Below are 22,369 nucleotides of genomic sequence, written 5' to 3'. Positions count from 1 at the left end.
CGGTCATTCTCCTTGCTATTTCATTAAGAGGAGAGAGAGAGAGAGAGAGAGAGAGAGAGAGACTCATACCTTTACAGACTTGCTTGTCTTTCCACCTCTCCATACCTATTTCTAAATATGTTCATACACAGGATACAAAAACAAAGGTCCCCAATAAAGTGCATTTAATTCTCCAACCAATAAAGACAGAAATGCTTAAACTTCTAAAATCTCCTACCATGTAGATGACAGTGACAGGAATATCTTAAATGGCAATGATCCTTATCATCTCCATGATTGTTCCAGGATAAAGTCACACTGGTGCTACTTTTTTGTGATTCGTCCAGTTTCCACTCATCAGTTTCTTCCAAATAAAGGAATAGGAGGAAAATATCAGAATGACATTCTATTCAGTATTTCTTTTTCAGTTTTAAAAGCATGCTGGATAATATATTGCTTAATGGGTTGTATCATTTTACCCCAAATGAGTATCCAACACAGTTTTCAGTGTTCATCTATTGATTTTGAATTAGCTTACTTTTATGACTATGAGATACAATGGACGGTGAAATAAAAACATTGCTTAGCTTTAAAAGCCTGTTATCGTGAGAGCTCTAGTGAATCATCCAATCATCTAGACTTGCACCAAGACCATTGGGCACAACTCAGCCACAGTTGAGCATTTAAACATCCCAATAGATTTCAAAGGTTTAACATTCCCCCCTGCAACCATGGAATTTAGTGGTGCTTATGGATTGTATGTCCAGCATTTAATTCTAATCCTTACAGCATCATTCCAGAATCACTACAGTCCTTCACCTCCCGCCAGCTTCATGCATTCACTTTGTTGGCATTGCTCATGACTCAAGGGGCACGACTGCTTGCTGTTTTCAATATAAAACCAATACAAATCTGAACTTGAAAGAAAATCTCTTGGATTTTGGTGGAGCATGAAAATGGCATTTCCGATTATTAGTTGCTCATTCTTTTATTCTAAATAACATAGAGAAGCCATCAGAGTTACTATGCGATTAACAGTGGTTGGAAACCATCATAAACTGAAAACTAGTATATTAGTTGACACCAAAAAAATTAAAACTGACTTCCCGCACCCTCTCTAGCCCTCTGACATACCGCCAGGTTACGTTCTCCCAATAGCTTAGCACTGGGGGGAGGACAGCTCATCAGAGTGGCTGAAAAACAATAAGGAAGATTTTTCTTAAATAAATGAGAAGTATCTGATCTTACCAGGGGGGACATGAACTGATGTTATTGCATCACATCCATTAAAAGATGCTACTATCTTGTATTCGACACATTCTTGAAGTTCAGCGAGTGCGTTTTGGTCCTTGTCCCAAGTACAGTGGGCATATTCACAGCTAACATTTTGCAGCTCTGTCCTTTTCGTAACTTCAAGTTCTGCAGTGACGCCTTGTGAATTGTACTCATAACGAACCACTGAAATGTTTATACGACCTAAGAGATGAGAGAACAAATCTATGTTAAAATGTTTGTTGCACTGAAACATTTTAAAAACAATCAAACCACAAACAATGTTTAATGTGCATTAACAGTTTCAAGAGAGGCACAGTATGTGCATTACAGGTGAGACAAACTGTTATTCTGCTCTTCGCTTAGATTTGCAGCTGCTTGTTTTCCTTCAGTTCATATTGAAAATATTTCAGTTCATTCACCAGATCTGCCCAACTTGTGTGATGCACCAAGTCAAGTGCAGCTCATCAGCAATATATATAATGGCCATCAGAGGCTCAGCAACAGAACAATTCCCCCATAAAAAACACCTTTGTGTCAGGCTGGGATGGTGGTGGAATGTGATTGGGTGGACCTGTCCCCCTATGCAGCCATGCCAGCATCCCTCTATTGGTTTGGCACTTCTCCACACCCACATCTGCAGACAGGCAAAAGTGCCCCTGGCAGGATCCCCAACAACAGCAGCCAGCAGAAGGCCCTGGAATCCATTGATTGGTGCAGCAGCTCCAGGCTGGCACAGTGATCCTGTCTCGTTCCCTGGGCATGGAAGGACTTGTCAATATTGGTTGTCTCCATTTCTGGTTTTTGGAATTTCAAGTTCAGTTCTCTGCATTTCTTCAGCAGTTTGTGGTTTTAATGAGTATAATAATCATATTCATTAGAAATTTATGGTATTAATGGAGGAATGAGTGTAGGCCTGTTTTTAGGCTGGAGAACACCGCTCTAAAATGGAGTCTCGCTAAGACTTGTGGAACTGATAAGGTTGGCGAGCGAAGTGAGGAAGAAGTGCTGAGCTCGTGAGACTTGACATACAAACAGGTTGATAACGAAGGACCGGTGTTGAGCAAGATTGACTAACAAGAGTGTGATGAACTCTGGAATGTGATGAACAACTGATGATGAACAGATGGCATCAGAATCATCAGAGCTGGAATGTCTGATATAAAGAAGGGACTTTACAGGTTCCCAGCGCTACAATGCCTGCCACCCATCCTCTTGTCAATAACCTGATCAGCTACTGCTGTAAAGTTGGTGAGTATGATTGAGAAAGTGTATGTAACTTATTATAACTGAAATGTAACTGATATGAAGATTATGGAACGCAGTGATATAAGATCGGAAATGCACCTAAACCGCCATACGGGGAGCCACTTTAACTGAAATGTGTAATTGGAAGTTGATTGGCATTTTGATAATTGTAGAATTTGGGAATTAATTGTTATTATTATAATTTGGCTACTATTGGGGGTATATTGGAATACTAATAAAAACTTTGCAAGAGAATGTGTGTGTGTGTGTGTGTGTGTGTGTGTGTGTGTGTTAGGGACTGCAATTTTAATGTATACAGTAAATATGTTTTGCTGAGTTGCAATTCTCTGGGTCTACTTGTGTTTCTTTCTCCTAAAGAACCAGCTAAGAACAAACCTCTGATTTGTAACATTTCTCCCCCAGTCTCTGACCTTTCCTGCCCTGCCATCCCAGCCACTAAGCAAAGCAAGGGTGTTGATTCAGCAGCTAGCAGGGTAGGGAACGCCATACAACTCTGCCAAGTTTGGCTTGTGCCAGAGGCAGATTTAGCAGAGCCTGACTGATTCAGTTGCACTGGGTGCAGAGCCTCAGGGGCACCATAACTATGCTGTAGAATGGAAGGTGAGAGGCGGGGGGCATCAAATTTTGGCATTGCACAGGGCGTTGTTGAAATTTGAGGTCCTAAGGTCTGCCATTGCTTGTGCTCCATAGCCCTTTGAACTTTTAACTGCTGTTTGTCTAAATGGGGCTGCAAAATACGTACAGGAGAACTTCCAGCTCCGGGAGGCCACAGCTGTTGATCTTCATGAAGTTCAAGGAATTAAAAGGAATGTTCGATTTTGAGCTACATATTTTGCTTACATATTATATGGAGATTCAAAGATGTTTCTTGTATGAATGAGTTATATATGTGAATGGCTCCATTATTTGCTAGTGACTCCCAAATCTTTACAGGTACATTTTCTGTATTTCATTATTGTTCTTGAGAATTATCTGTGTCCTCAAGAGAATAACAGAAAGGACATTTCTTGTATGAATGAGTTATATATGTGAATGGCCCCGTTATTTGCTAGTGACTCCCAAATCTTGCAATTTACAGGCACATTTTTATGCCTGATTTTCTGTATTTCATTATTCTTCTTGAGAATTATCTGTGTCCTCAAGAGAATAACAGAAGGAACATCTAACAAGTTGGGTTCCATCTTCAAGGAAACATTAAAACTTACTGCAGTCCACTGGAGTAGTAGAGGGTACTGTAAGAAAGAAGATAAAATCTTAGAAGGCTATTCATTATAAATGTATCAAAGAGAAAATAATTATTCAGTATTGCACACACACACACACACACACACACAGTGTGTGTAAATGTGTGTGTGTTTATATACTGCTTAATGCCAATATAAGCTTCTAAGTGGCTTACAAAATAAATAAAAACCAATTACACAGTCATAAAAATATAAATATCCATAATTAAATCCCATTAATACAATAAAATATAAGCATCCATAATTAAAATACCTATATAACATCATACCTTTTATGGTTTGGTTGATTTGATCTTTTTCGTGGCAATTAAGCATAAACACAGTTAAGTATACATTCGTTGAGTAATAGAAATACTGCATAATACTGCATAATTATTGGAGACCAATGAAATAGCATTCAACTGGAAGTAAATGCAGTATATAGCACTTGAGGTGTGGCATACAGACTTTGCTGCTCTTATACTGTATGATATGCACCCCAGGCCCAGAAAATACATGCAGGCACCACCAAACCTTAACCACAGCTAATACAGTATCCAGAAGGCAGTATTCCCCCACTTGTGGCTCTGCTGCAATTGGTCTATTGGCAGCTGAAAGGCCTCCAAGGCCTTGTTACACTGGGCTGCTGCTGGTTGCAGCGGTCCTAGTCAGTTGCAGGATTCTCAGTAAAGGTGGCCCCACAATCGAGCCATGATCACTTGAGCCCTTCCAATGCTTGGGGTTTGCTGGGAGTTTCTGTTGCCTGTCTGTTCTTATATTGGGCTAGACATCATGTCAGCGCAGTGGCATCTTCAGGGCAAACACTCACAGTCAGAAAACAGCAGTTATTGACTACAACTTTTTTATTGGTTTTCCAAAAGAACATTTCCTGTGTAAACGTTATTGAAATGAAAGTAGACCTTATGCAAGAGCACCTGAATTCTGTTGCCGATGCTTAAGTTTCAAAATATGGTTGTTTGGACTTTATATTGCACCTGCACCATACAGAGATTCTGTATGGCTAAGTCCCATCTCTGAGTTCCCCTACCATCTGAGCCTTTTTGGGGGGTGCTACCCTCTCCAGAAGACCACATCTTGGCCCCACACTGTTGACTTCTTTGTGCTACATTAAAACCAAGTAAATCTAAACATCACATCTCTGGGCAAATAGCTTATATTACTAATACTGCAATCTAATGCACACTTTCCCTAGTGGGACATCTCGGCAAACATGTCTGCACCCTTGCTGTATATTGTCATACTTGTTCAAAATGACGTGACAACTTAGGTCACTGCAAAATGGCTTAAAACATTTTGCAAAACTAGCAATTTCCCATTGAAACCGCCTACTTATAATCTTAGCCTTAAAAGTTGGTTTTATTTTCCGACTTTCCTATTTTCTATTTTCTACTAAACTGTCCTCAGACGACAGTTTCTGACATAGCATAAATTATTTTCCCTAATAAGCTATTTAAATGCTTGCAACCGTCGATACAGTCTGAGGTTAATTCAACGGCTTGTCAGATAGCCAAACATTTATTTGATTGCCTCACTATTCCCTGATCTTGGGGCAGGTCTGCTGCATGTGGGATTTGTCTACATTTATTGTTGGAAAAAAACAGTAATTCCATTTTTGTATGTTATATTTGTTTGACTTATCCCTTGAATTTTCTTGTGAAGTTATGAGGTCCGTTGCTTTCATTCCATTGGCAGTTTTTCTTCTTTACATTTTCCAGCATTTTCTTTGACTTGGGGATGGATGAATCGGTCTATTTTCCACTTTCAGACTGTTCTGTCCTGCTTCCATAAGAAAATGTGCCTTTAAATACCTATTATCAGGTGTGAGGAACCCTTTGTCCCTGCATATTCTGGTGAGCTACCATTCTTATCATCCCAGGGCATTTGGCATGCTTGCTGGGGTGAATTGGGAGCTGTAGTTCAGCAGTGTAGCTCAGTATCACTTTCTAGGAGATCCAACACTAAAATATTTAATGATAGTCCTACTTCACCTTTCTTTCATGATGGAATTCAAGGTAGAAAATCTAGGAGTCTTAAATGGTCTTCCATCAGAGCAGTAACCAAATCCAGGGTTTCGTGAGCAGAGTTCTGTTCATGCAGTGGAACCTCTGCTTCCTCTCCTCTCCCCCAACCTCCAAAATCTGCTCCAGAGTTGTTTGAGGGTGTGGGGGGAACTGCAGGGAAGAGGAAAGGAAGAGGACCTTCCATTGTTCACACAGAAGTCTGTTATGTGAGTGGAGCTGCTGCATTGGGTACAGCCCCAGGGCTACAATCTAGTTATATTTTAACAGCGCTTCCAAGTTGGTTTACAATTTATAATTTTTGTCATCTATTTTCTGCTTTTATTTTTATTTATTCTTTGCTCCTGGTTTGCTTTCATTTATGCTATATGCTTTTTATGATTACCAAAACATTCCTTAATAAGTAGCTGGAGCCTTTTAGATCAATTCCTTTTAAAATTATAATTTACTATAATTTTGATGTTATTGTGAAATCTTGAATATTCATATCATCCTCGATGCCAATCACTGTTACAATACATTTCAGTATGACTGATCACCAAGTGCTATGATCTTCTGCTGTTAATGAAATTGTATGACAAATACACAGTAACAGAGATTGAAAAGTGCTGTCTATTGAGAAAGCCACCTAAATTAAATGGATAATTTGCTTAAAGTAGCAAGTTCTTATGTTTGTTGCAGTAAATTCTAGAATTGGGTAAGATATGCCAATTTAGATAAAGCAGTATCCCACTTCTCACATGCCACATGCCAGTCTTGGCTCTTAAACCAGATTCTTGGATTGGAATTAATATATAATTTCTGCATGAATCCAATTCATTTCAATTGTGTTTGCACAGGAAAAAAATCATTCTCAAAGGAATCTGGATGTCATTCAAAGCCATGCATGCATGTGGTGCTAGCAATGCTCTTAAATGTGTGCAGGTTTGTCACCTATTGGACCAGGGGTGGTCTCTGTGAGAGCTGGAGGGATGTTTGCTGGAGTGCCAGAGGATGATGAAATGTTGGTATGCGTGGTGGAATTATCCCCATCATCTGCCAGGAAATAAACAGATCGTTAGCATTACATTCAGCAAATATTGATGTCATATCCCCATGAATGGAAACAACCTTGAAGTAGAACTGCAAGCTGAGAAAATGTGTTCCTTCTCCTATAAAAGGGAAAACTTGTCTTCTTAATGTGAATATAAAGTGCAGTCCTACACACAGAGACCTGCAGATAAGCACCATTGAAGAGAGTGGGTCTTACTTCTGAGGGTGTTTGCATAAGATGCTGCTGAAACGGTTCTTCCCTATTCATACCAACTCAGAAGTAAGCTCCATTTAGTTCAGTAGACTTAATCCCATATAAGTATGTACAAGATTGCAGTCTTAATTTCTTACTCGAAATGAAGAACAGAAGTGTTAATTCAGACGTCTACAAAACATTTTATTGTGATATATGAATAAAGGTTCCCTCCCTCCCTCCCTCCCTCCCTCCTTCCTTCCTTCCTTCCTTCCTTCCTTCCTTCCTTCCTTCCTTCCTTCCTTCCTTCCTTCCTTCCTTCTTTTTACAGGTCTACTGCGGTGGGTGGGCATGCATTTGGATTATGGCTCCTTTTTGTGGAGAGATAATTGGTTAGTTTAAAAACTATAGGTATTCTTTTGAGTGCGGGTTGTGTCTGGATAAATATAACAATATGTGGGATCCATTTATCAAGAGTATAATTTTACGTTTATGGGAAGAATTGTATTGCTTATATACTCAATTGTATCACGATTTCAATTTTTCTTTTGTTTGCTTGTTTCTCCTTTATTTTCTTTCACACTATACATATAAAAATAAAAATATGTGTGTTCTTATCAACTCAATTAAAATCGAGAATTAAAAATGTTTTCTATTCTAAATGATTGTAAAATACTAGAAGACAAATTAACTCTGTCCCAGTTTTATACAAATTCTTAACATCAGTGCAGATGTGATATTAATTAGAAATGGCCAGCATCTCTTGGGTTAAGGTGTGTGTGTCTGTGCAATGTGACTCTTACATTTTGGCCTCGGTACAGCAAATATTTATTACCCAACTACACAGTATTAAATGCTGGCTTCAACAACACTGGGCTTTAAAAAACAACAACTTTGTAATATGTTTGTTTATAGCTGTGAAACCTTCCTTTGGTTCAAAGCAGTCTAGACTCTCAAGTCATAAAGCTCCAGGGAAATTCTACATAATTCTACATAAGCACCACTGGCATTTATTTAGTTAACTATTTCATTTAAAGGAGTTCCTACCATTATAGACATATAAAACAGGATGTGTAAAACAGGAGGTTTGCAAAGGAGATGCTCCCTGTTTGTTATGTCCTTGCTTACTAAAAACTGGAATTAAGGTTAACCTTTCAAAAGTTTAATATTTAAAATGCACTATCTGCACATGGAATCACTTCTAGGAATAATTTTACACTGACAAAAGTAATTCCTGAATTTGCTATTCATGTAGGGTTCCCAATGTTCTTTCTGATCCTGCTTCCGAGCCTTTGAAACCACCATAATATGGTAAAATAGGTGGGGCTTTCCTAGTATGTAGATAAAGTGGTGTGGAAGCTCTCCGTCACCACTGGAAAAACTTATATACAAGTAACTTGTCCCCCAATGATCCTTTTCAGTGCATCCTAGCTTTTAGTGCATTGATTTGTTTGGTAAGTACATGCCTGGTTTAATGTATCAAGGGGCAGGAATAACTGGTGAGAATTCTTCTATATAAGATAAATTGGGTGTGTTCAGTGTCATGGCAAGCCATAAACCATGTGAACAAATAGCATGCTACATAGCTCTCATTTCACTCCTCCTTTCTTCAAGCTCGGATCACTCTAACCAACTGAGCTAAGCATTGACTTAGCATGATGTGTGAACCAGCACTCATAGCTTGTTTCCAAGCGAATCATGACGTTAAGAGAATGCTTGTTCTTGGCTTACCAATGGTGGTTTGTTTAGGAGACCATGTGAAGTCAACGTTCATGGCTAGATGTCCAAAATGCACTAAGTTGGCCATTGACTTGATATTTTTAAACTAGAGACACAGGAATGCATCCTCCAATGACTACCCAGTCTTATAATGCAATTAAAAATCTTAAAAGATATCTGGATTTCAAAAGAACCTCAACAATCACCTGGTCTACATCCCTGCCAATACAGGAAATTCAGTGTTAAAGCATCCCTCATAGGTGATCGTTCAACCTCAGCTTAGAAACCTCAAGCAAAACATGAATGCATTCTGATAACACTTAACCATCTCACAAATTGAATATTCACGCCCAGTACTTAAGACATTGCTCTGGAGCACTGCAAAGAACAACACGGCAAACCTGGTGGTGCGTGCGTGACGGTGGAGGGAGAGAGTGAAGGAGAGGCAGCAATGCTGCTGAGTGCCTGAGTGCTGGAAGTGTTTGATTCCGTGCGAGGGAGGAAGGATGAGCTGCTTGTTGGAACAATCTCTGTAGTAACAAAAGTGCAATAATTTTTATTACCATTGTTATGATACAACAGCAAAACATTAACTGGTTAATGGGTACCCTTCAGAGAAGGAAACAGTATTCCTGATCTCTTGCAAAGCTACTGTAATCCAGCAACAGTACTGTAAGACATGCTGCGGTTGCTACCTGGAGCATCAACTGCGTGGGCTGACCATGTGGTTATTTGGGATGTGGGTGGCGCTGTGGTCTAAACCACTGAGCCTCTTGGGCTTGACAATCAGAAGGTCAGCGGTTCGAATCCCTGTGATGGGGTGAGCTCCCATTGCTCTGTCCCAGCTCCTGCCAACCTAGCAGCTTGAAAGCACACCAGTGCAAGTAGATAAATAGGTACCGCTGCAGCGGAAAAGTAAACGGTGTGTTCGTGCGCTCTGGTTTCTGTCACGGTGTTCCATTGCACCAGAAGCGGTTTAGTCATGCTGTCCACATGACCCAGAAAGCTGTTTGTGGACAAAAAAAGGCTCCCTTGGCCTGATGAGCACCGCAACCCCCTAGTCGCCTTTGACTGGACTTAACCGTCCAGGGGTCCTATACTTTACCTTTACCTTTAAGCCTGATTCTAACCACGCTTTGGAGGGGAGGGGGACAGCCTATCATTAGCACAATTGGCCCAGTTCACATGCTTGCCCCTTCATTCCTGTAGATAGCCAAGCAGAAAAGGGTCATAACTGGATCAGCTCCCCAGTGTGAGCAACTCCACAAAGATGAGTGAAGTGAGCCACAAAGCCAGCTTCAGTCTTGCTAACACAGAGATGCTTCCTGTCCTCAGCAGCTATCTATGCATACCTCTCAACCCCCTGCCCCAATGGCTGTTCTCCTAATTTCTGCTTTGATTTTATGGTTGTAGAGTCGGCCATTCACCATCCATTGCATTGCAACTTCACATACATATTCAAGTAAAGTTTCCAGCCACGTAGCAGTTATGTGATGAAGCTCCACCACCATCACTCTCCCAGGAGAGGACAGTAGCCCTGGGGCAGTATAATCTCTTATCAGAAAACTCCAAAGCAAACCTGTGATGTTGGCAGAGACAGCATTCGCAGGAGTAGCAGTTGCTTTGCTAACAGGTATTCCGGAAGCATTGGAGGCCTGGTAAGTGGGGGTCAGTGCCTCCTTGGTCGCAGAGCCAGGCTTTGCTTCAGAGGTGCTTGCAGGTGAGGGTGGAGTGGTGCGTGGAAGTGTGGGAGAAGAGCCAAGAAGAGTTCCTATGGTGAGCACGTGAGGGGGGGGGGAAGGCAATAAACAAATCAGCCATGTTACACAGCAGAGTCTTAAACAGAGTGGCATTGCAGCATGGCAAGACACCAGCAGTCTGTTCAACCAGGATGAATTACAAGGACTGTTATGCTTCCAGGGGTCTGCCATTCCATCCTTACCAATACGGATTAGGCTATGGTGTTGGAAGAGCCATAACTGGAACATCTGATGCCTCAGCTACATGGATGGCTAGGGTGATTTGGAGCTGAGCCACGCTTTACAAGAGGGGAGTGGCTAACCCTGTGCCCTTGTGCAACAACCCAAATCCAGATTGCTTTCCCAAAGTCGCTATTAGCCCCAGGGAAAAAAATCTCACAGACATTTCACTCTCCATGGATAACAACAGCTTGGGGTGTGGGGAAAAGGTTAGACTCCACCCCTACGAATATGGGCCTTTGTCTTCCAAGCAAGGAACTCCCATGTCACATGTAGTTCAAGTTTACAAAATCCCTCACTTCAGATATCATGGGACACGGACTAGGTATGCCATGTTGGAGGCTGGAGAATACCTACCCTTGCAAGCCCTCAGTAGAGATGTGCAACTGCGACTGGCACTCAGTACGAAGACCTGTTCTAAGGATGGGGAAGCTGTGGCCCTCCAGATGTTGTTGGACTACAACTCCCATCATCCCCGAGCCCTGGCCATGCTGGCTGTGGCTGATGGGAGTTGCAGTCCAGCAACATCTGGAGAGCCGCGGGTTCCCCATCCCCATTCAGACATTCAGTGCTGAATGAAGGAGGGGGGAGCAGGGCCACACCCTCTGGCCCCTCCTCCTCTGACATGTCCCCATCACCTGGTCTTCCTCCCTCAAGGTATTGTGATGGTGAAGATCTGCAACAGGATGCGTACAGAAGTACAGCAGGCCCCTCCCTGCAGACCTTTTCCTCTAACATGTGGTACCCCACAGCAACGGGTATATGGCAGAGGGGGCAGAGTTAGCTAAATGTTAGCTAAATCAAAAAATGTTACTAGCCTTCTTAATCGTACGTACATACATATTGTGATGTGATGTGATGTGTGGAACATGGGTGGCCCAAAAGAAACCCCGAAAGGCCCACATCTCCCATTTTACCAAACTTTAGCTGTGCTGCCGTCTGCTGGCAACTCCGATTTGCCAAAGGCTGTCAGGTAAGTCAGTGGCAATTTAAAAACCGGACAAATACCTTGCGGCTGAATATATGCCAGACACTGTATGGAAGATGGAAGATGTGGCATGAGCCTACCCAAAAGTCCTCGTGTTCTTTGCTAATTAATCCAGAACAATTTCCATTGCTAGGTTCTAGATTTGCTACTAAAATTAACCCAGATTAAGAACACTTCCCTGATAAAATGCATTGTATGGCACCTATGTATTTGCTCAATTAATCCCATTAGTACTTTTAATTCTGCAGCTTTTTTTCAAATAGTTTTCTGAAAGTTGAACTAGATTTTTTGAACCGAAATAAGTCTGAAACATGAATGAGGGAAAATCTGTTCTTTAATTACTATGGATTAGATCCAGATCATGCTTAGAACAGGACAGAAATCTATGGGAACTAGATTAGAGATTAACGTAAATCTCAGTGCCTACAGCCAACTCTATATTGGTTTTATATTCACGACAACTAAAAAGTGATAAAAAGCAATTAAATCACAATTAATCTTAAATATAGTTTCCAGGACTGAGGAACAGGTCAAAGGTAAAATGGGAGAGAGAATACCCAACATTGTAAAATTGTACCCAAAATTGTAATAAGAGTAGGGCAAGGGATAGTTATAAGCTTGCACAGCAAAATTGGCAGTGATTAGTTATATTCCTGAAGAAACTGAATTTATTTTGAATCAATTGGCACTCTGATCTTCAACAGCAAATTCTTGTTCATTCTATATATCTATATATATATAAATGTAAAAAGGACATGTGCGTGTGTTTCCACTTCTCACCAAAACAGCTTGACTGATTTAGGTGAAATTTTGACACAACATCACATGTGAATGTCCAAAGGATATAGGAAAGTTTGCTAAGACAGATGTCACACCTCCGCCAGGTAAAACCCCCAAAACCCCTGTTCCAAAACGCACCACTCAGCCAAAAGTGCGTGCTGGGAAAAGAACCAGGTTGCAAACCAGCACCCTCTAGCGGCGGCTACATTGGTAGTGCACCTATAAAACATTCCCTCTCAACAGCACCTTGGCTCCTGTTTACATACTAGGCCATAGCCTTTACAGACTAGGCCGAATGGAGGTACTGACTTGCCTGGGTGGGGGTGGGGGGAGGGGATGGGTAGTTCAGGACATGGTGAGACCAGTCACAGGAATGAGCCTTTGGTGGGGGGAGAAGGGGGCGTGATACATCATGGGTCAGGACAGGGAGGGGGGAATCACAGGGATAATTCGGGGTGGGGGAGGGGGTGGGATACGTCATAGATCGGCACAGGGTGGGGAAAATCACACAGATGAGTCACAGCAACGCACACACACACACACACACACACATTATAATTTTCATTCTCTGTAAGATGTAACTGAACCCAGTCCACCTGTGATGTATATTCTGGGTGTTTGTCTTGCAAATGAGGGAGCTGATCCAATCCCTCACGGCTTACTTATTGCTCTCCCCACTGCCCACCCCACTTACAGAATTGGATCATGATCCATCTATAGCAAATATTTAATGTACGGTAAATGTGATTTTTTAAAAAACAAACAAACATTTTCTTACCTTGGGGAGGAAGAGCAGTAGTTTTCTTTGCCACTGGTTCTAGAAAGAAAGGAAGAAAAAAAAGAAATTAATCTGAAATGCAACTTCTTGATTTTTCTCCCACAAGGTAAAGGTACCCCTGACTGTTAGGTCCAGTCGCGGACGACTCTGGGGTTGTGGCACTCACCTTGCTCTATAGGCCAAGGGAGCCGGTGTTTGTCTGCAGACAGCTTCTGGGTCATGTCACCAGCATGACTAAGCCGCTTCTGGCGTACCAGAGCAGCGCATGGAAACACCATTTACCTTCCCACCGGAGCGGTACCTATTTATCTACATGCACTTTGACATGCTTTCGAACTGCTAGGTGGGCAGGAGCAGGGACCAAACAACAAGAGCTCACCCCATCGCGGGGATTCGAACTGCCGACCTTTTGATCGGCAAGCCCTAGGCTCAGTGGTTTAGACCACAGCGCCACCTGTGTCCCTTTGTATCCTTAGGTGTATTTAAATTTTACAGATATAGATGAAATAGAGATAGATAGATAGATAGATAGATAGATAGATAGATAGATAGATGATAGAGATATGAATTATCAGCAAAAGTAAATCGTAATATACTGGTTGTGATTATATATTTATTATATATAATAAAATTGGACAGAATGAGCATGGGAAACAGTTTTTTTGAACCAGCCAGGAGCTTTTAGTGGTGAAAACTGAAGAATTACAAAAGACAGGGCATTTATTTTGAGCTGCCTTTTCTTCGACTTGTAGGTCTTCAAGGCAGTGTCTGTGATCCTTTTGTGACCTCTTCCCTTATGCTGTACAGTATAATAGGTGTTTGTTTTTTTTAAAAATAATTAATAATTAGATTCTTGCAACATAATACCACATCATATGCACATAAAGCAAAATATCCCACTCTAGCCCAAAAGAGGAAGTTTAGGCAATACATCGGGGGGGGGGACATCCAAATAACATGATTTCCTGTCCCAGACAAACAACATACGGGTTAAGGTAACCAAAGAGTTTCATGATAGGAAGGCGGTCCTCTGTTTTATGTGTGTGTGTTTTTAGCCGTATACATAATAAAGCTGTACCAAGAAGTAGCAGGTATACTCTGTATAGCAGTACTCTAATGCACAGAAAGTTTAGAAAAAATCAGTAGATGGCACCATAACACTACCAAACTGTATGCAGTAAATATCCATTCCATAGTAACATGGTAATGGCGAGGCACCAAGTCAAATGAAGAGAAGTCCTTTTTAAGAAACCATAGGGCACCTGATTGCATATCAACGATCTATTCCTTTCTATTCATATTATTATTAATACAACTTGGTAGTCACTTTTTTATTTAGTTATTTTACAAAAAGTAAGTCAGAGCAACTTACAAAAAGCAGCATGTAAATTAAAAACAACATAAAACTAAAAGAGAGTAAAAGCTAAAACTCATCCATCTATATATATATAAAAATGTAAACTGGGTATGTTCCTTCGTCTCCAATGTTCAACAAAACCGCTTGACCGATTGAGGTGAAATTTTGACACAACATCACATGTGAATGTCCAAAGGCTATAGGAAAGTTTGCTAAGACAGATGTCACACCCCCGCCAGGTAAAACCCCAAAACCCCGTGTTTCAAAACACACCACTCAGGCAAAAATGCATGCTGGGAAAAAAAACCAGGTTGCAAACCAGCGCCCTCTAGTGTAAGCTACACTGGTACTGCACCTATAAAACCTTTCCTCTCAACAGCACCTCAGCCCCCGTTTATATACTAGGCCGACGCCTTTATAGACTAGGCTGAATGGAGGTACTGACTCACCTGGCTGGGGGTTGGGGGGAGGGGATGGGATAGTTCAGGACACGGTGGGGCCAGTTACAGGGATAAGCCGGGGTGGGGGGGAAGGGGGGGATACGTCATGGATCGGCACAGGGTGGGGGGGAATCACACGGATGAGCCACAGCAATGCGTGGCAGGGCCAGCTAGTATTTATATAAAAAAGGAAGGATTAACCCACTCTACCCACAATGGAAGCCACAGATAATTGAAGGCCAAAGGCCTAGCAGAAAAGGACCACTTTTGCCTGGCACCTGGAGATAGACAATGATGGAGCCAGGGATGTCTTCCTGGGAAGAGCGTTCTACAAGCAGGGAGCCACCACTGAGAAGGCCTGTTCTCGAGAACATTGAGAAGGGCCTCGGGTGATGAGTGCAGGGTCGGGGTTGGTTCATGTGGGGAGGGGGAGTCCTTGAGGTCTTGGGGTCTTGAGTCACAGAAGCCTTTATAGGTGAAAACCAGCACTTTGAACTGGGCCAGGAAACCATTTAGAAGCCACTGCAGCTTTGTCAGAATTGGTGGTGTACATTCAGATCCTTTTGCATTGATCAACAATCTGGTTGTGGACTTGGGCATCTGCTACCATTTCTGAACCACCTTCAGAAGCAGCATTGCAGTAACCTCACCTAGAGCAGTGTTTCTCAACCTTTTTTGGGCCACGGCACACTTGTTCCGTGAAAAAAATCACGAGGCACACCACCATTAAAAAAGTTAATTAACTCTTTGCCGCCCTATATTATAATTATGACTGTAAGAAACACTTGCCAAATATTGCTTTCCGGCGGGTCAAGCTCATTGCAGCCACGGGCAGGGCGGGAGAAAGCGAGGCAAAGATGGGGGTGTGGGATAAAAGGAAGGAGGGGAGAGGGGAGCGCTTAGTGTTGGGAGAATGGCAGCTGGGCTGGAAGAGCGGCGGCGGCGCCTGCGCGCACTCCCTCCTCGCGCGCTCTAGCTCTCCGCTGCCGGGTTGGCGCCTCCCGGTTCGCGAGCCGCTACCTGCGTGCGCGCCCCCGCGTGCCTGCCTCGCCTTGCCGCGACTTGGCCAACTTTTCTGCCCACCAGCTCTCGCCTGCGCTCCTCCTTCCCCCCTCCCACTCTCCCCCCCCCACTCTTGGCGGCGGATCCCTTTACCTTGGGAGAGGAGGGAGCCTGGGCGCTGTACGGCGGCGCTGCTCTCTCTGGGGGGTTTTCAGCAGCCGTAAAGTGGCGTGAGAGAGAAGCGGGCGGCTTTCCCTCGGTCTCCCTCCCAAAATTTATTTGCAAAAAAAGGGGGGGAGGCTCTGGCCGGCTTCCTGCAGCTAGAGCGAAAGGGGACCACGATGCTGCAAAATCGCCCTTCTCACATCACGGCACACCAGCCAGCTTCTCGCGGCACAGTAGTGTGCCGCAGAACAGCGGTTGAGAAATGCTGACCTAGAGGATACCAGAGCATAGGTTAACAAATCCTAAGTGGTTCCTGTCCATAGAAGGTTACATTATTATTTCTTCAAAAGTACTAATGGTAAAAGAATGGCAGCACTTCCGCAATCCAGAGTCACCAATGTCATATTATCATCATGCAATTTTTTATCTGCGTTCATCTGTGGTGCTCATCTGGATTTTTAAAGCCATCTCCCTACAATCTTACTTGGTTTCTCCCATGCAGGGCAATGCTGACTGTCATGACTGGAGAGACAAGGAGGATGAGTGAAGATGATATGTACACTAACAAAATGTCATCAGAACCTAGTTTCCCCCCAGCTCAGTATTGTCAGAGAGGCGCAAAGAAGCATATACTCGGGCAAGTCTGTGTATATGAACACAGCCTAAAACCTCCTAGTAAACGCTGCATTCTTTATATTAAAAAAAAAAAGGAATAGTCTTGTTTTCTGTTATATGTTCAAACACTTTGAGGTCAGTTTGCTGGTTGCTGCTTCAGCACAGACTGCTGCAGATTAAATTATTGCAGCAGAAACACCACCAGCAGTGTGCTAATGAGAAATTAACTCCTCATATGACAAGCAGGCAAGTGTGTCTCATCTGGAGGAGGAAAACTGGACTGATTCATTCATGTTGTAGGGGCACCAGTTGCGGAGAACTTTGTTGATCATCTTGGTGTGAGGCACCTTCTTCGCAGCACCTCATATCTTGGCTACCTTCTTAAATCAGCACCAGTTCTTCATTATCACTAGGAGTGATTAGTGCCCATCAGGTATATGCCTGGGAGATGGGCAGTTGGTGCAGGCAAAGCCAGTGACAAGCAAAGCCACCCTCTGACTGGTTGTAAATAAGATGGCATGGGGCTGGCTGTGGTTATCCTGAAGTTGGTGGGGGATTGCCCCCCTAGGTCAGCTTCCACTCACAACTGCATCTGGCATTTTAAAAAGAAAAGGCAGAGGGAGACGATGCTCTATTGATTGGACTAGGGTTGGGGAGATCTGGGTTCAAATATTCAGTCATCCTTCTGAAACTCACTGGGTTACCCTGGACCCTATCTCTCAGCCTAACCTACCTCACAGGGTCATGGAGTGTGTGTGTGGGGGTGTCAAACAGAGAGGGGTGCATGCTAGTGTCAGGGACTGGGCAGAGGAGGAATGATGGAGACCGCCTCCCCACTCTGACCTTTCCAGGGAGGAGGAAGACAGTATAGACTTACAACAGTGGTTTGTAAGTCAGAGGCAGCTCAGAGGCAGAGGAGGGGAAAAGTTGGGAAATAATGGGAGAGGGGGGGGGAGGAACAGGGTGACAGCTGACAGACACTGTTTTCATTGGAAAGCCTTCCAGACACCCATCCTTCCCAAAACCCAGTGAGCCTTGAAAGCAGGAGCTCAAAGACAGAGGGCACATAGCAGCACCCGTGGAAGTGACGGATGAGGAAGTGGGAGAGACAGGGGTGGAGATTCACTTGGGACAACGCCATTATCCAAGAGGCTGGGTTCTATAGCCTCTCTCTGTAAATATTGAATAAAAAAGGACGGTAAGAAACCTTCCCTTGTTTTTATACTTTCCTAGGCAACCAGCTGGGAGCCACTGTCAGCATCCTGACTGCAAGCTTGTGCTCTTTGGAGGAAAAGCAGGATATAAATAATAAATAATATAAAATAATGAATAATGGGGTCCTTTTTGTTCTATATCTCAGTCTGCAGAAGTTGTAAGGAAACAGAACCAGCTGTAGTGTTTTGGAGTGTTTCGGATATGTTTGTGGAGTGAGAAGAAACCCAACGAAAGACACTACAAGGTGTTTCAATGCTAAACATCCAGGATGTGAGCAGGGAATGCTGAACCAAGCCAAACCAAACCAGAGCACTGAATGAAGCTCAACGCCTGGCAACTACAGACAGAGGAGGAATCCTTTTATAAACGTGTTTATACTCAGAATTTGGCTGCTGGATATGTGCTAGGCATTGCATGGCATTCCAACCCAATCGAGCTTTGCTTACATCAGACCTTCTCCTGCATTAAGAGCCCACTTGCCTCTGAGATGCATGATCTTTAAAACAAAAGCCTGTTTGATTACATGCAAAACTGTATACAAAAAGGTTTATCATATGCATGATGCATATAAAAGAGTCAAACCCCGGTGCACTATGTTTCCACAGCAAAAATGCACTACATGCATACTTTTGGTTACTTTTGAAAACATGGATGTATATGCCATAATATTATATGTATTATAATGTGTATAATAATGCATGCAATATATCAAAGAATGTTTGGGCTTATAGCAGAACTGGGGGAGAGGGAAGGAAGCTCACCCCACTGAGATTAAGGAAAGAGATGGAAATCAGGAATATTGATCAACATCAATATTTTCAGATTAGAATAAGAAAATCACCACATTAAATTCTTTGGATGAGTAAGCAGTGATTTGGCACAAAACATTGTACATTTGTCAACCATGAGATTTTTTTTTTTAATGCTTAGCTCTCATTCATGCACAAAATATTGTTGCTGGAGTAGATAAAATTCAACATGCTTAGCTGCTGCACAGTGCTGGTTCACAAGACATTCATGCTTCAAACACACGTCCCCACTCCTGAAATCTGGAAGTGCAAAACCTCCACAACCATGGCCACAATCCCTGAGTCAGATAACCTCTGTATTTTATTAGAACATCTGAAGCCCTCCACTCTGAAGTTCAAAAGGGGCATTGCAGAAAAGCAACCTTTAAAAACAACAACAATGCAATAAAAGCAAATAATTGTTTTAAGAAACAAAGTTAGCAAGATACAGTGCAATCAACAGCAGTTTCTGCTCAACAGTTGTGGGCCTTTTTTCAATAGACTGCAAGTCAAGAGCAGTTGTAAATTTCATCGGGAAAGTCATTCCATGCTGTGGAATCCACAGCCTTGGAGCAATTGCAGTGAAGATCTTAATCCTTGCTGCACACAAATGTCCTTATGGAGGAAGGACTACCGGGCAGAACATAAACAGAAACAGGCCTTTATGGTGTCCACCCCAGAAAAACTCTCCTGGCCCTAGGGATGGGCAATGTCCATGTTAGTTTCCCTCAGCTTCTCACTTTTTCAACCTTAGTTTCAGTTCTCCTCATTTCCCCATCAGATTTCGATTTTAAAAAGGGAGAGAAAGAAGTCCTCATAAAAATTCATCGGCATTTCAGTGTTAAATTATCCCAGTATAACTTATTTTTGCATGCAGTTTTGCCTAATATGCACATTTTCACAAAGCAGTTTTCTCTAATGTAATGCAGGCAACAACGATAGCACATGTACATCACTATGGAAGTGGCAGGCAGAACAGAGTGGAACGGGGGCTGGGCGAAATGGGGGCGCGACTGCCTTCTGTACATGACTGACACCCCGTATTTGGCTTCGAGTTTGCTCAGACCTTCCTTAAGCATTTAAAGTTCTGCGCTAGGCCATTCAGCTGCAATTCCTTTTATTAGGAACTGAAATTATATGTCCACTCTGTTGCAACCCTGTGTGCATTGTGAGAGTTTCCCATTATCTGACCCCCATGATATCAGGCAATTAGCATAGCATTGCTGCAAAGGCCTCCTTCATTTGTGGTTTCGCTTTGCCGACTTCTGTTTTTCTTCTTCAGGAGGCTGCATAAAAAAGGAAGAGGGTGTGCAGCGCTATGTGGTTTAGTACGCGAGTTCTTCTCTGTGGCGAAACTCGGTTTCCATAACACCAGCATGCTAAAGGCATCGACCCACTCTGTGCTAAAACCACAACTTCTCCAGGGTAGTTGCGAGCTTCCTGATTCAAACCCTTGTGCTACAAACTCGGAGCATTTATGTTACCTATGTTCGCTAGTACCTCAGATGTCAGTAAGTTGCCCTGTCAGGCCCAGATGAATAAGAGTGGATCCATATACTGGTTTTTATTTAAACCAGGCCTATGTTGCCGTGTATGTGTTGTGTCATGCCTAGTCTGTAAAAAAAAACTTCTCTTCCCCTCTCTGGTTGTTGTTTCCTCCAGAGCTCAATGGGAACTGGCCTGTAGTCTTGCCTGGGGTAGGAAGCCATAGCTGCTGTTTTGTTCTTCATAAATACATACAATTACTGGTCTTTTCCTGACTCCTGATGCTTCCTATCTCGCCAGAGTGGTGCATTCTCTAGTTATCTCCCGCTTGGGCTACTGCAATGCGCTCTAGGTAGGGCTACCTTTGAAGATGATCCGGAAACTACAACTCTAAGGTGCTCTAAGACCAGTCACCAATCTAAACTAGCTTCACTTGACATGGGCTGAACAGACAATTCAGACTTATCATTGTTGTTCTGCAACAGCAATGCCGTTACAATGCAAATCCTCTCCCTCTTGTAGTCCTGGGAAGGTTCTGAAATGTCGAAAGCAGCCAAGGAATGATCTCAATTGCAATAAAGATACCATTACAGCAAGGCTTGTACAAGAACTTTGCTTTCCAACAAACTGTCACTCGGGATCCCACCATTTCTTGTTCCGAGCTTAATGGAACCTTCAGCAGCACTTGCCGTCTCTGCATCTGATTCCCAGCCATCGTGTCACCAGGAAGCAGGGCTCTCTAAACCACATTGCCAGCCTTATCTGTCTATCATGACCCAGATTTCTGAAGAAAGTACCTAACCTTTGCTGGCTGATAGATATCTAGCACCTGCTCATTCATACAAGGACACAGTGATGGGACTGGGGGAAAGATGTCATCTTACCCTCTTGCAAACATCCTAGGTTTCTCAGCCAGAGCAAACCAAGTGCAGCAAATTTCTAGGTTTTGCCTTAAAATACATAAATGGCAGACCCTCCAAGTTTCCCTATTTTCCAGGGACAGCCTTGATTTAAAGAAGCCATCCCAGTTTCTGATTTCATCCTGGAATAATAATAGTAATAGTAATAATTTATTATTTATACCCCACCCATCTGGCTGGGCTTCCCCAGCCACTCTGAGCGGCTTCCAACAGAAGAATAAAACAACTGAGTAAAGATTAAAAGCCTCCCTAAACAGGGCTGCCTTCAGGTGTCTTCTAAAAATCTAGTAGCTGTTTTTCTCTGACATCTGATGGAAGGGCGTTCCACAGTGCGGGCGCCACTACCGAGAAGGCCTTCTGCCTGGTTCCCTGCAATTTGGCTTCTCGCAACGAGGGAACCGCCAGAAGGCCCTCGGCACTGGACCTCAGTGTCCAGGTAGAATGATGGGGGTGGAGACGCTCCTTCAGGTATACTGGACCGAGGCCGTTTAGAGCTTTAAAGGTCAGCACTAACACTTTGAATTGTTGTGCTCAGAATACCCTACTTTTCCTTAGGATGTCCCTATTTTCATCGGAGAAATGTTGGAAGGTATGGAATTATCCCACCCTATGAGCCATCTTAAGGCAATCCTATATTGCGAAGGTTTTTTTAAAAAATGTTTAATCTTTTATTACGTTTTTATATGTGTTTGGAAGCCGCACAGAGTGGCTGGGACAACCCAGTGAGATGTGTGGGGAATAAATACTAAAATTATCATTATGGAATGGGATGTCCCTATTTTCATGGGAGAATTGTTGGAGGGTATGAAATGGGCATGAATGAGTCAAAGCAAATCATTTCTACTTCTCACGGATTTCAGTGAGATAAGTAAGCATGTGTATAAAAGCATACCCTCTAATATTTCTCCGATGAAAATAGGGACATCCTATTCAGCAGCAACAACAACTTTATTTTTTATACCCTGCCCATGTGGCTGGGTTGCCCCAGCCACTCTGGGCAGTTTCCAACATACATAAATACATAATAAAACATTAAACTTTTTTTTTTAAAAAAACTTCACTATACAGGCCTGCCTTCAGAAGTCTTCTAAAAGTTGTATAATTACTTATCTTCTTGGCTCAGGGGTCGCA

General features: G+C 42.8%; 1 protein-coding gene across 4 annotated transcripts in view; it reads right to left on the bottom strand.

Annotated features, from left to right (window-relative positions):
- The window catches only part of LOC118088513 (receptor-type tyrosine-protein phosphatase C), a 78,425-nt gene that overhangs the window by 27,847 nt on the left and 28,209 nt on the right, over positions 1 to 22,369 (bottom strand). For 2 of the 4 annotated variants that reach the window (XM_035122244.2, XM_060276680.1), the window contains 6 exons: positions 13,252 to 13,290; positions 9,128 to 9,256; positions 6,716 to 6,817; positions 3,726 to 3,752; positions 1,228 to 1,455; positions 218 to 343 (listed from right to left, as the gene is read on the bottom strand). In XM_035122244.2, coding sequence (XP_034978135.1) covers positions 218 to 343; positions 1,228 to 1,455; positions 3,726 to 3,752; positions 6,716 to 6,817; positions 9,128 to 9,256; positions 13,252 to 13,290 — 651 coding nt within the window. The remainder of the gene's footprint in view (positions 1 to 217; positions 344 to 1,227; positions 1,456 to 3,725; positions 3,753 to 6,715; positions 6,818 to 9,127; positions 9,257 to 13,251; positions 13,291 to 22,369) is intronic. The other 2 variants (XM_035122245.2, XM_035122246.2) reach the window with 2 other exon arrangements.

This window comes from Zootoca vivipara, chromosome 7 (assembly GCF_963506605.1).
Source record: "Zootoca vivipara chromosome 7, rZooViv1.1, whole genome shotgun sequence".
NCBI classification, from domain to species: domain Eukaryota; kingdom Metazoa; phylum Chordata; class Lepidosauria; order Squamata; family Lacertidae; genus Zootoca; species Zootoca vivipara.
The sequence above is the reverse complement of the archived record's forward strand: the minus strand, read 5'-3'. Positions and strand labels throughout refer to the sequence as shown.